The 14,241-nt window shown below is 38.4% G+C and overlaps 1 protein-coding gene and 1 non-coding gene across 2 annotated transcripts; one reads left to right on the top strand and one right to left on the bottom strand.

Moving 5' to 3' along the window:
- Positions 1 to 3,355: 3,355 nt before the first annotated feature.
- Positions 3,356 to 3,925, bottom strand: LOC131604966 (uncharacterized). Its single transcript, XM_058877375.1, has one exon. The coding sequence runs from the start codon at positions 3,923 to 3,925 to the stop codon at positions 3,356 to 3,358; it is 570 nt and encodes a 189-aa protein (XP_058733358.1).
- Positions 3,926 to 5,188: 1,263 nt separating this feature from the next.
- LOC131608384 (small nucleolar RNA R71) lies at positions 5,189 to 5,295 on the top strand. Its single transcript, XR_009285648.1, has one exon. It is a non-coding gene; the product is annotated as a small nucleolar RNA R71 (small nucleolar RNA).
- The last annotated feature ends 8,946 nt before the right edge of the window (positions 5,296 to 14,241 follow it).

Genomic DNA, 14,241 nt, shown 5'->3' with positions numbered 1-14,241 from the left:
AGTGCCGAACATCCTGAAAGTGACGTGTCCTCTGTCATCTCCTCTGCTCACGTATGGCTCGACATCCAATGAACTGAGAAACTCCAGAGTGATGTTCCTATAAGTCATATGGATATCATCAGCATACTTATCCCAGCTAAGCTGATGGCAAAGATACCTCACACTGGTCTCTATCCCCAGCGCCTCCATACACGCCTGGTCGGGATACTTAGTAGGTAACATAGGGCGAGCAGACAGAGCAGCGAAGCGTGATCTCTGTGCGTCATCTCTGAAAACAACTTTCATACCATCGAGGTGATCCATCCTGAAAAGGTAGCAAAAGAATATCTGGTCCTGAAAAAAATACAAACAAACAAATCAGTCTAGATAGAAATCAAATTAATATAAAATTAAAATTAAAATAAATTAAATTAAAAGAAATCATGGGTTGCCTCCCATGCAGCGCTTGTTTAATGTCGTTAGGTCGACAATTTAGATCTCACTTTTTCACGTAGGTATAGGCGGGTCTATAAAACTTTGACTAGAGTAATCAACTGGCAATTCTCTTCCTTTGTACAGCTTCAATCTCTGCCCATTCACTATGAAAGGAGTGCATGTATTATTCTTGATTTCTACTGCTCCAGATCTCATAACCTTTGAAACTTCATATGGACCTGTCCATCTTGAGTGAAGCTTACCAGGAAAGAGACTTAATTTGGAATTGAACAGAAGAACGGGGTCGCCTATGTTGAAATCTTTCCTTATGATCTTTTTATCATGTCACATTTTGGTTCTTTCTTTGTATATGGTGGAATTCTCATATGCATTCAGGCGGAGTTCTTCTAACTTGTGAATGTCCAAGATACGTTTCTCTCCAGCTGTTAAGTAGTCCAAGTTTAAAGACTTGATAGCCCAATAGGATTTATATTCTAGTTCTAAAGGTAAATGGCTGGATTTTCCATAAACTAACTGGTAGGGGTAATCCCAATAGGGGTTTTATAGGCCGTTCTATAGGCCCATAATGCATCCTTCAACTTTCCAGCCCAATCTTTTCTAGACGTAGAGACGGGTTTCTTAAGGATTTGCTGGATTTTCCTATTTGATACTCCCACTTGACCACTAGTTTGTGGGTGATAAGGTGTTGCTACTCTATGTTTTACTCCACACTTACTTAAAAGCTTGTTAAATATTTTGGATATAAAGTGCGATCCACCATCGCTTATGACAAGACGTGGTGTTCCAAACCTAGGGAAAATAATGTTCTTGAACAACTTCATCACTACTCTAGTGTCTTTCGTGGGTGATGCGATAGCTTCAATCCATTTAGACATGTAGTCGACAGCAACTAGAATGTACTTATTTCTCATTGAGGATGGAAAAGGTCCCATGAAATCTATACCCCATACATCGAAAAGTTCTACTTCTTGAATATTACTTAAGGGCATTTCATCACGCCTTGAAATGTTCCCAGTGCGTTGACACCGCTCACATTTTACAATGTAAGCATGGACATCACACCATATAGTAGGCCAGTAAAGACCTGCTTGAAATATTTTGGCGCATGTCTTAGACGTGCTCGTATGTCCTTCGTATGGTTCCGTATGACAATGTTTGATGATGTTCATCACTTCTTCTTCAGGAACACAACGTCTAAAGATGTTGTCCAAACCTCTCTTGAAAAGGAGCGGTTTGTCCTAATAGAAATGTTTAACATCATTGAAGAACTTCTTTTTTCGTTGGTAACTTAAATCGGGGGTATGATATCGACGGCTAGATAGTTCACAATGTCGGCGTACCAAGGCATGCTTCTCATCATTGATACTTCTTCAGGGTTTTCTTCTTTATTTGTCTCAGAGTTATTTTCCCCAATTTCGTCTATCTTAGCTATAAGTCTGTCATAGGTGAAGTAATCATATATAGGTACTAAGTCAGGTTTCAGGTGTTCTAGCCTAGAGAGATGGCCATCAACTGAATTCTTAGTTCCTTTATTATCTTTAATGTCCAGGTCAAACTCTTGGAGCAAAAGAACCCATCTGAGTAACCTAGGCTTAGCATCCTTTTTGTTTAACAAGTATCAGATTGCTGCGTGATCTGTGTATACTACAATCTTAGCTCACACCAAATAGGATCAAAACTTATCAATTGCAAACACCACAGCTAGCAATTCCTTTTCTGTGGTTGTGTAATTAAGTTAGGCGACATCTAGGGTTCTACTTGCGTAGTAAATAACATGTAACTTCTTATCTTTTCTTTTCCCTAGAACAGCTCCAACTACGTAATCACTAGCATCGCACATGATTTCAGAAGCTTGCGTTCAATCAGGGGCTTGTATGATAAGAGCTGAAATCAGTGCTTGTTTTAAGACGTTAAAGGCTTCAGTGCATTTTTCGTTAAAGTCAAACTCAACATCTTTCATTAGAAGGTTAGTCAGGGGTTTTGTTATCTTGGAGAAGTCCTTAATGAAGCGTCGGTAGAAGCCAACATGTTCTAGAAAACTTCTTACTTCCCTGATGGTTTTAGGTGGGTTGAGGTTCTCAATTACTTCTATTTTGGCTCTATCGATTTCTATGCCTCTTTTGGATACAATGTGCCCTAGAACTATTCCTTCTTTAACCAGAAAATGACACTTTTCCTAGTTCAGCACAAGGTTATCTTCCACACATCTTTCTAAGATTTTCTCAAGGTTAGAGAGATAATTTTTGAAATCGAATCCACACACCAAGAAAATTGACATCATACAACGTTGAAAGGTGGCAAGAGCATTACAGAGTCCAAAGGGCATTCACCTATAGGCAAATGTTTCCTAGGGACAGGTAAAGGTTGTCTTCTCTTGGTCTTCCAGGTGGATAGGGATTTGGAAAAATCCAGAATATACATCTAGATAACAGAAGTACGAATGTCTAGCTAGGCGTTCGAGCATCTGATCTATAAATGGAAGAGGGAAATGATCCTGCCTAGTCGCCTTATTCAACTTTCTGTAATCTATACACATACTCCATCCTCCTTCTGTCTGTTTGGCTACTTGCTCACCCTTCTCATTTTCTACAACCGTGATGCCTCCTTTCTTAGGCACCAGATGTACAGGGCTTACCCACTCATTATCCGAGATCTAATATATAATACCAGCTTCTAGTAACTTAAGAACTTCTTTCTTGACTACATCACTCATTATAGGATTTATCATTCTCTGGTGTTCTCTTGAGGGTTTTGAATCTGCTTCTAGCATAATCCGATGCATGCATACGGATGGACTTATTCCTTTTAAATCAAAGATTTTGTACCCTGAGGCTGAGGGATATTTTCGTAAGATATCGAAGAGCTGATTTGTTTCATTTTAGTTTAAAGTGACGTTGATTATAACCGGCCGATTCATCTCTTAATCCAAAAACTCATATCTTATATTTTTGGGTAGTTCTTTAAGTTCTACAGATGGCTTTTTAGGACACGACATAGGATCGGGGGTAAGGGCTAAACATTCATAGAGGTTGTCATCAATGTAGGGTTCCATTCTCTTAAATCCGTCATCCTCCAAAATGGGGGTCCAAGGTAATTTAATTCTAGATTCATCTCGCTCGAGTTCATTTATGCATTCGTCAATGATATTGATTGCATAACATGCATCTCCAATCACTGGTGCCATTAGGAACTTGGAAATAATGAATTCTATATTTTCATCTCCTACTTCAAAAGTTAATTTTCCTTTCTTAACATCTAGTATGGCTCCGGCTGACGACAAGAATGGTCTTCCTAGGAGAATCGGAATTTCTTCATCTTCCTTAATATCCATTACTATGGAGTCGTTTGGGATATACAACGTACCTATCTTGACTGGTATGTCTTCCAATATCCCTATAAGGTATTCGACAGATCTATCAGCTAATTGTAAGGACATTTTAGTCGGCTGAAGTTCTCCTAAGTTTAACCTCTTGCAAACTGCCAAAGGCATTAAACTTACGCTCGCTCTTAGGTCTAAGAAAGCTTTGTCGATCATATGATTTCCTAGGATGCAAGGAATGGAAAAGCTTCTAGGGTGCTTTTCTTTCTTGGCAAGTTTGCGTTTGTTGGACAAAATATCTTTTAAGAACTTAGCATATGATGGTATATGGGTGATTGCATCAGTAAAGAGGATCTCTACATGGAGTTTTCTATCACCTTGATGAATTTTTGGTATTGACTTTATATTTTTGTTTGTTTAAGTCTATGCGGATATGGAATTGGTGGCTTATATGGTGGAGGTGGTGTATAATCTTTATCTTTCGTTTCTACTCCTTGGTTTGGTTGCTTTTTGGGTTCCTCTGGTTTCTCTACTTGATCCGTGGGTATGACATTTTCCTTAGGTTTTTCGGGCACGCTTGAAGTTGGGTTCTCAGGTCCATCGTAAGCGGTTCCGCTTCTTAAGGTAATGGTATTTTTTTGCCCTCTAGGATTGGGTTGAGTTTGTCCAGGGATTTGTCCTCCAGGTGTAGTTTGTGCAGCTTGGGTTTAAGCTACTTGCGAGGTATGAGTCTCAAGCATCTTATTATGGGTTATCATCTGGTCAAACTTGGTTCCTAGTTTTGCGATTAGTTCATTAGTATGAACGTTTTGGTTGTGGAACTCTTTATTCTGCTGAGTTTGGGCCAGAATAAAATTGTCCATGGTTTCCCTAAGACAGGGTTTTGGTGGTACAACCAACATAGGTTGATTTTGTCTTTGAGCTTGAAAACCTTGCGGTCTTGAAGATCCAGGATTTTGGATTGGGTTGTTGTTTTTATAGAAAACATTTGGGTGGTTCCTCCATCCAGGATTGTAAGTATTGCAAAAAGTGTTTCCTTGGGTGTAGTTTACTTGTTTTGAGCTAGGCCCATCCAGTAGGTTGAAATCAGAAGTTTGATGTCCTTAGGTTCCATAGAGTTCGCATTCCGATTGGACAACAGCTACTATGGTAGAATTATGAGACATGTTTTCGACTTTTAAGACTAGGGCGTCCATTTTGTCTTTCATTTTGTCCATGCAACTTATCTCATGTATTCCTCCTTGGGTCTCCTTCTTCTCCACCATTGCTCGTTCTGCTCCCCATTAGTAATGGTTTTGGGCCATATCTTCAATGAGGGCAAAAGCTTCAGGGTAAGGTTTGTTCATCAGCGCACCACCAGCGGCAACGACGAAGAACATCTTAGTATTATTACGGAGTCCATTATAGAAGGTGTGTATGATCAAACATTTCTCTAGGGCATGGTGCGGACAATCTTTCAAAAGGTCTTTATATCTCTCTCAGGCTTCAAAAAGTGATTCACCTTGATTTTGAGTGAACCTAGTGATCAGGTTTCTAAGGACAAGGATCTTGCTTGGGGGAAAATACCTAGCAAGGAATACTCTCCTAAGGTCTTCCCAAGTTGTTATCGAGTTGGTAGGAAGAGTTTCTAACCAGTCGTGTGCTTTACCACTAAGGGAGAAAAGGAATAGCCTTATACGAATTGCTTCAGGTGAAGCACCATTTGCTTTTAGGGTGTCGGCTAACTGGATAAACACTTTTAGGTGTTGATTCGGGTTCTCAGTAGCGAGACCAACGAATTGGATTTGTTGTACTAATTGTAATGGTGAGGGATTTAGTTAAAAATTATTAGTTGTTATAACAGGGTTTACTATACTAGAACTAGGCTCCTCATTAGATGGTTGGGCAAATTCCTTAAGAGGTCTTTGATTACGGTCTTCGGTCATTGCTCTTCTTAACCTTCGGATAAAAAGGTGTGCTCGAGTGTAACGTTATGGTTCCACTAAAGGATCTACTAAGTTTCCGGTGCTACGATTTTTACGCATCTACTGGCTAATAAAGCCTTAGTCTAAATGGGATAACAACAGGGAACGAAATTTGACGAAGTTTGGTCCCCGACAATGGCGCCAAAAACTTGACGGTTTTGTAAACAGAGTCTAAAATAAAACTGCAAATGCACAGCTTATCAAAGTATTATATAAGATTATTGAACTACAAAGACCAATCATCAATCTATCAACTCTATTGCTAAGGTGCTTATCTAAGGCAGTTGAGAATATTTGATCTGAGTGCAGTGCGAGAAAGTAAATGGATATTATATTAAATAGTAGATAAAGAACAACATGTTTGAATGTAATTCACGTGTATCAAACAGCGTTCCAGTTACACATGGATATAATTACTTATGGGGCAATATGTCCTACTTATAGAAAGGAATAATTTAACGGGAAGTTTTCACTTTTGCTTACTAAGAACCGAGTTTACTCTTTAAGTCTACCCATTCATTTGTCACATATGAACAATGAGCATTGTGTTAAAGTAGTAAACCTATTTCTAAGAAATTAATTACTTGTCTTAGTAGAAAAGTGATTTTAAATTGGAAAATTTAACTTAAATAGATTCTTGGCTTTTGGCCAAGAATCAGATTTTAAACCCATAAACGCGTCTGAAAATAGTTTCAAAATCGTAAAAATCATTTTCTAAAAATGTGTCACAGATTCCTAATTAACCAAACAAACTGCTTTCGCCCTTTTTGTTCGGTTAAAAACTAATAGAGTTTGATCTTAAGTATGGACGGCTTACGATCTTACCCATAAACATTTAGACACAGTAAACTTGAGTTAAAGGTCAAAACATCCCCAGTAGTATTTCTATTAACATAACATTTGGAACACGATCGTGACAACGATCCTTACATTCTAACCCTTATAAATTTAGCCAGACTTGGAAATAAAAGCGAGCCTATAAAAACGTAAAGTCATGGTAAGAGCGAGAAATAAATTAAGTAAAAGCAAGACAGTAAAATAAAGCAATTAAGCAAGCCTATAAAAATGTGTAGGCATGGTAAGAGCAGGAAATAAATAAAGTAAAGCAATGGAAGTAAGCGATTAAATAAACCGTGTAAATAAAACCCTGCTCCAATCGGAGTCTTAAAATTTGGTACAAGCGGGAAGTAAATGGCGAGGAAATGTGAATAGTGGTATGATGAACTTCAACCAAAGTGCTCCAAACCCGATTACAGACTCAATCTACTCTGTGACAACTCTTCGATGTGAGGGGATTGTCACTTTACAAATACTGATGGTATATGGCTTAAGTAGTAACTAAGGTTGGATGATTTGAAGAAAATGAAAAACGAAACTATATATAGAGGTTCTTGAAGATGCGCAAAGACAAGAGTGCCCCTCAACTCCTTCTGAGCGGGAAACATTTAACACAGACCGTGCCCGCGGAGCAAGCCAACATAGAGAACATGGGAACGTAGCAGTTACCCTCCTGGACGAGACGGGACATGTCACCGCGCTCCCTTCAGCCGGTGCTGAGCTGGACGCCATGTGTGCAAAATGACTGGAAATCCCGATTTTTCTAGATTTTTCGCTCGTTTTCTTCAGAAGAGAAAATAAAAGGGACATTACCTGTAAATGAGCCAAGAACAGACATAACACAGGAAAATAACCTAAAAACTAATGAAAAACATGTGCAAATCGAGTCAATTATATGGTGCGTTTTAGTGCGATCACTCGACGGTTCAAGAAGAGCAAACTTTTAATAATCTTCGGTTTCCATGGTCACCTATAGAGCCATCACTCATATCCTTCAACTTTTCTTTTCTTCCTTCGGTAGGGTGGTTCTGGATCTATCCTGAGTATCAGCTTTTCAAGTTTGGGCTTAGTTATTTCATCAACCACCTTAAAGGCTAACCTTTCCCTCTTAACACTGTTGATTTCCCTCTAACGATTAGGCATGAGTAATCATCATGGTATAGATGTAATCCCCTATCCCCTCGATATTGATTAATATAGTTGATTCTTTTCCACTTTAAAGAGTTAGTGGCATACTTGTTGATTTCTATCCAAGTTGGAGCCCTTCTTTCACTTGTGATACAGATATTCCACTTGTTCTCATGTTCAAGTATGGCTAGCTGAGTTTTCTGTCCTAAGATCACAAAGTGTCTCTTCATTTTAAGAAAACCTTTTTTTTCTTTTTTAGAAGAACTAAAAATGCTTTGAGTTCTCCATTGTACCCAGGAGGTATGTAGGCACAAGATGCGATGTCTTGTCGAGCATAATTTTTAAAATCAAATAAAACTATCTTTTCACAACTCTTTTACACATTTATACAAAAAAATTCCTATGGAGTACTATTAGCCCATATTTTGTTACTTAATACATGACTTTTTTAAGTTGATAGTTTAGTTTCATTTTATGAGTATTTACTAAAGGATAGAAAAACACTTAGAAAGGGGGGGTTTGAATAAGTGTGACTTTAAAAACTCTTAAGAGAAAAACAATTGCACAATGATTTTTATCCTGGTTCGTTGTTAACGAAACTACTCCAGTCCACCCCCTTAGAGTGATTTACCTCACATGAGGATTTAATCCACTAATCAACCTTGATTACAATGGTTTTCCACTTAGATACCTTCTAAGTCTTCTAGAGTATTCTGATCACACCTTGATCACTCTAGGAACCTTTTACAAATTAATGTAAACAAATTCTTACAAGAGTATTACAATGCTTCTTGTGAATACAAGATTACACTCAAAGATGTTTTTGATTCATGGCAAACTCAAATAAGCATTCAAACAACAAGACTGAAGCAGAAAACTTAAAGAAAAGCAAGCATTGATCACTCATAAGTCAACCCATTATGTGTATATGTTTATAGGTTGCCTCAACACAAGCAAAACAAGAAGAATGCAGAAAAACAGCAGTTAGGTCGACCTACCATCAATCCAGGTCGACCTAAAATGGAGAAAAACTCATATGTCCCTGCTAGGTCGACTCACACATCATTTAGGTCGACCTAAATTGATGAATTCTACATACCAGCCTGTTAGGTCGACCTACACATCAACTAGGTCGACCTAATCTGTGAAAATGTCCCCAGAATGCATCAGAAGAGGATTCTGGTCGACCTACTCCTTCAACAGGTCGACCTAACTGGGAGCAAAATTCTGCAAGCTCTGTTAGGTCGACCTAAGCACTACAAGTGGTCGACCTAACTGATCAAGAAAGTTCAAAAATCAGTTTTTCTTGTTTCTAACTGTTATGCAATCATATATATTGTACAAGTGTAATTATTCAAGCAACACCAATGACTGAAAGATACACAAACGCTTCTCATCTTCGTTCTTCATCATCTCCAACACAATTACACATAATCATTCTTGCGTTGCGGGTTAGTGATGAGTTCGATAACGTCCATGGAACGGAATTGAAGATTCCTAGTGGGTGAAGTTTGTGGGGTTTGTTGGTGAATAAAATCTGCGGGTTTTGTCCTCCACGACGGGTGGTTCTTGGGGGTTTTTATCAAGAGGCGTTCATTGAGGATTCGGCTGAGTGTAACGATTGAGGAACGGGGAGTTCAAGGAATCAAGACACTGCAGAAGGGAATCAAAGTGAAGCTCTTGGATAACCTTGATCTGGCTCAAGATTAAGGGGGAAGAAGATTCAAAGGATCGACATAATTGGTTTATCGTTTATCGCTTTGTTATCTTCTTTGTATATACTACTTTCAACATTAATGAAAGATTACCCAATTTCAATTTGGAATTGGGGGCAGACGTAGTCGTAGCGAGGACGATCGACGAACTGCCTAAACAAATATCGTGTTCTTGTCGCTTTTACTTTCTCTTTTACTTTCTGTCAATAATTGGTTATAAGTGCAAAATTGATCAACGATTCAAGTGTTAAAATTGTGAATTAAAGTTCTGCACAAACATCACAATTCACCACAACTTGAATCACTATCAATTTGAACCTATCACCAAGTGTTTGTGTTTTTGCTTAATCCAATCTTACTGCATTGCAAATCAAAGTTGTCAATCTAGAAGTTAATTGGATTTCAGTTGTTAAACGTATTGGTTAGCTATTATATTACTTCACCATCAATTCCACTTACTCTTTGGTTTTGAAACACATACGACCTTTGCAATAGCGGTCCAGAATAGACGCAAGTCGATTCAGAACCGCTTTCGCTCGAGTCTGTAGAAAAATATGTAAAAACTTAGTGAGATCTATTCACCCCCCCTCTAGATCTATAGGCCAGCGTCTAACAAGTGGCATCAAGAGCTCTGGTTTATTCCGTGCTACGTGAAACACTTATTGGAAAGATGGCTTCTGGACCTAAAGGGGCTCATAATAGAGCTCCAGTTTTCAACGGAGAAAACTACGGCTATTGGAAGGATTGTATGTGTGTCCATATCAATGCAATTGATAGGAACATCTGGACAGCTATTGTCAATGGTCCATTTCAGATCACTATGACAAATGCAGCTGGTGCAGTTGTTCCAAAACCAGAAGATACTTGGAATGCTGAAGATGAAAAGAAATATGCATACGATTGGAAAGCGAGAAACATTCTAATCTCAGCTCTAGGAGTTGATGAATACTATCGCGTTTCCCATTGTAGATCAGCTAAAGCTATGTGGGACACATTGCAAGTTGCCCACGAGGGAACGGATGATGTCAAACTAGCTAGGATCAATACGTTAACTCAAGAGTTCGAACTTTTCCACATGGAAGATGGTGAAACCATCGAAAGCATGCAGAAAAGATTCGTTCACCTGAAAAATCGATTAAATTCTCTTGATAGACCTGTTCCCAATGCAGTTGCTACTAACAAAATCTTAAGGTGTTTGAACAGGGAATGGCAGCCCAAAGTTACAGCAATTAAGGAAGCAAATGATCTCAACACTTTAGACATTACCACTCTCTTTGGTAAACTAGAGGAACATGAACAGCATCTTAAATGCCTTGACATGCATGAGAAGAGGACAAAGAAAGAAAAGAACATGGAGAAAGAGGTAGAGAAGAAGTCAATAGCTCTAAAAGCTTCGAGCTCCAAGACCTCAAAACGAGAGCCAAAGGATAGTGACACAAGTGATGACGAAGACTCCGATGATGAGGAAATGGGACTGTTTGTGCGAAGATACAACAAATATCTAAAGAAAAATGGAGCAAAACATTCCGACAAAGGATTGATCAACTATAGAAAGCAATCAAACATGTTCAAACAAGATGACGACAACAAAGGAAAGATCAAAGGTCTTTGCTTCAATTGTGGGAAAGCCGGTCACTACAAACCGGATTGTCCATACCTTAAGAAAGAAAAGGAGAAGAACCAAAGCAAAGGTCATAACAAATCTAAAAGAGCTTACATAGCATGGGAAAGTGATTCATCTAGTGAAAGCTCGCCAAGCGATGAAGAAGAATCAGCAAACCTATGTTTCATGGCTCATCAAAACAAGAAAAAGAAAGCTGTAAGTCATCTTAAACCTGAACTCGTAGATAAGGTATCTCATTCTCAACTAAAACTTGCTTTTGAAGAATTACATAGAGATGCAATTAAAGCTTTCAAACTTTTGGCCTCAAATAAGAAAATATTTTCATATCTTGAATCAAAAGTTGAGAAAACCGAAAGGGATATGGAAGCTTTAAAACAATCTATGCTAGACATTCAAAAGGACAAAGTTGAATTAGATCCTACATCATGGTTTGGTTGTGAGACATGTCACATTTGGCAAAAAGAAGTGAGAGATCTAAAAGCCAAGTTAGACAAGGCTCTACAACCAAAAGTGACTTTTGCGGTTGATCCAAACAAGTTCAAAAGATCGTATACTCCTTTATATAGTAAATACACTTTTGTACCAAAAGTATCAACTAGCAAAACTCCATATTCTCATCATATTACCTGTCATTATTGTTGCAAAAAGGGACATACCATTGAAAAATGCAAATTTAGGAGAATTTTAGTTCCTAAAGGAGTATTTCAATGGTTGCCTAAGTGCAACAAATTGTGTACTCACCATCCAGGACCCAATGAAGATTGGGGACCTTCTACTCTAATTTAATCTCGCAGGAAAAGTGTCTTGACATCGCCGAACGGTGGTAGTTCCTTGACAGCTGGTGCTCAAGACACATATAGGTAGACATACCAATTTTGATATGTCATCTATGAAGACAGTTTGAAGAATCGATACTAGACAAGTTTTTCGCAAAAATCAACCTGTGAAACATTCCATCAAATCAATTCATTATCAAATCTAGGAGTATGGCACACTGACAAGAAGACTCCACACAATGATGACAAAACACCTACATATTGAGAAAGCGGTAACATGTTTATTGTTCACTTCCAAAAATTTTATTGATGCTATAATATGCTATCAATTAACATGCTTATAGTGACATCATGTGCTCTTATCTACTCTTCTCAAATACTTATGTATATTTGTTCATCATTTCATTCATAACATACAATGGTTGTGCATTCAAGCAAATGACAAAACAAAAATACATCATATAGAAACATTTCTAAGGCATTTTCTTCAATGAAAGAAACTTAGGTCGACCTACCCTGTATTTGAGTCGACCTACATAAGAAGCTTCTTTAGAAAAACCAAAAAGGTCCAGTTGCGTCGACCTACTCACAATTTAGGTCGACCTAATTTGGTCATTTGTCTTGTTACTTCTGTTAGGTCGACCCAGCTTCACTTTAGGTCGACCTACTGCGTAAATTTTTCCATATTTGGGCCTGTTAGGTCGACCCGACCCAATATCATGCATTCAAAACATTCCATTCTTGCATTCCCTCTCATTCTCATCTCTTTTGGTACGGCTAACCCTAATTCCTCAAACTCTAAACTATCAAAAATCATCCCTCTCTCACTCAAAGCATATCCAACCATGCCTCCAAAATCAAGAAAAGGAAAGGAAATTGCTTCCAGTTCATCATCTCAACCGGTAAGTGCTCTTGTTCATCCTGATTGTAGAGAAAACTTTGAGAAGTGGCAGATGAAAAGGAAAATTGTTAAGCAATATACTTATGATCCAAATCTTGTCGAAAACATGCATATCCCTGATGTCGCTGCGTTAATTGAACATCAAAATATTCATCCCTTATTGCAATGTGATACCCCGTACTGTGAAAATACCGTTAGGGCTTTCTATGCAGGATTTTCAAAAGGAGACGGTTGTAATTTCCGTTTCAAAATGGGATCTAGATCGCATGTTGTCGACAAACGGGTCTGGATTAGTATCTTTGGTCTGACAATCGTTGGTGATGAACTCCGTATGGTAGACGGGGATGTACCGGGAAACTATGACCATGAGGCCTACATGAAGTCAATCCTCAAAGATCCTTCCGTATTTGACAGACCAAATGAAACAATAACGGCTGGTCATTTGAAGCGAGATCCTAGGCTCTTGAACTGGGTAATCTCAAGAATCATTCGACCAAGGGCAGGAGGATATTCGAGAATTGAGAGAAATGAAGTGGTGCTCATGTATCTGCTGCAAAATAGAACGCGTTTACACTGGCCTCACTTCCTAGCTGCTAAGTTTCATGAGGTCAAACAGAAAACTACAGCCCTGTGTTATGGTTCAATCATTCAAACAATTGTCAATCACTTTGGTATGCGACTTGATCACTTACACTACACTCGCGTACATCAATCCCAGGAATTCTCACAAACCACCTTGACTCTCATGGGATATCATTGGAATCCTGTTAGGAAAACCTATTATCTCATTCAAAAAGGAACAGGGAAGGTTATCTACAACTATGATGATCCTACGGAGTTTGGAAACAATGTAGGAAATGAGGAAGAGGGAAACGATCAAGAAATAGCAAATGAGGAGGATCAAACCATGGAAGACATAGCTCATGACACAGATCCAAATTGGCAATATGTTCCATCTCAACAGGAAGAAGTTCCTTGGGGATACACTGCTCCACCTCCTCCTGATCAATCCAACATAATATCTATGCTTGAAGCTATGCAACTTCAACAACAGCAGAACTTTGAAACTCAACAGCTTCAATTTCAAACAATGCAGCAGCTTCAACAAGATAGATATGAGGAACAACAACGTCAATACCAATCTCTGTACGGCTTGGTTCAGGAACAAAGGAACGATTTTGAAACATTTGCATCCAACTCCATATTGAGGCAGAATCAGTTTGAGGAAACGGCATTGCATCGTCATGCTAACATCAGCCAAAGCTTCAACACTCTTAACATGTCTGTGCTGGATTTGTTGGAACAGGTTGAAGAAGATCGACCTCATACATTTCAAAGAGGAAGAGGAAGAAGGGGCAGGCGTTAGGACATATCGTTTATCATATCATCATTTCATTGCATTTCATGCCATTAAGTTTTTTTTTTTGTTGTTAAAAACATTATATGATGTAGTACTCTATGTTTTCTTTTACAAATCTCTTGAACTACTATGTATGTTGTTGGCTTTCTTTAAAACATGATTAGCTCTTATGATTTCACCAT

This window comes from Vicia villosa, linkage group LG5 (assembly GCF_029867415.1).
Source record: "Vicia villosa cultivar HV-30 ecotype Madison, WI linkage group LG5, Vvil1.0, whole genome shotgun sequence".
NCBI classification, from domain to species: Eukaryota; Viridiplantae; Streptophyta; class Magnoliopsida; order Fabales; family Fabaceae; genus Vicia; species Vicia villosa.
Note: the sequence above shows the minus strand (reverse complement) of the source record. Positions and strands in the feature narration are given on the sequence as shown.

Bases quoted from the DNA above. Each gene is read 5' to 3' on its own strand.
- LOC131604966 (XM_058877375.1), bottom strand. From the start codon at position 3,925: ATGCCTTTGGCAGTTTGCAAGAGGTTAAACTTAGGAGAACTTCAGCCG.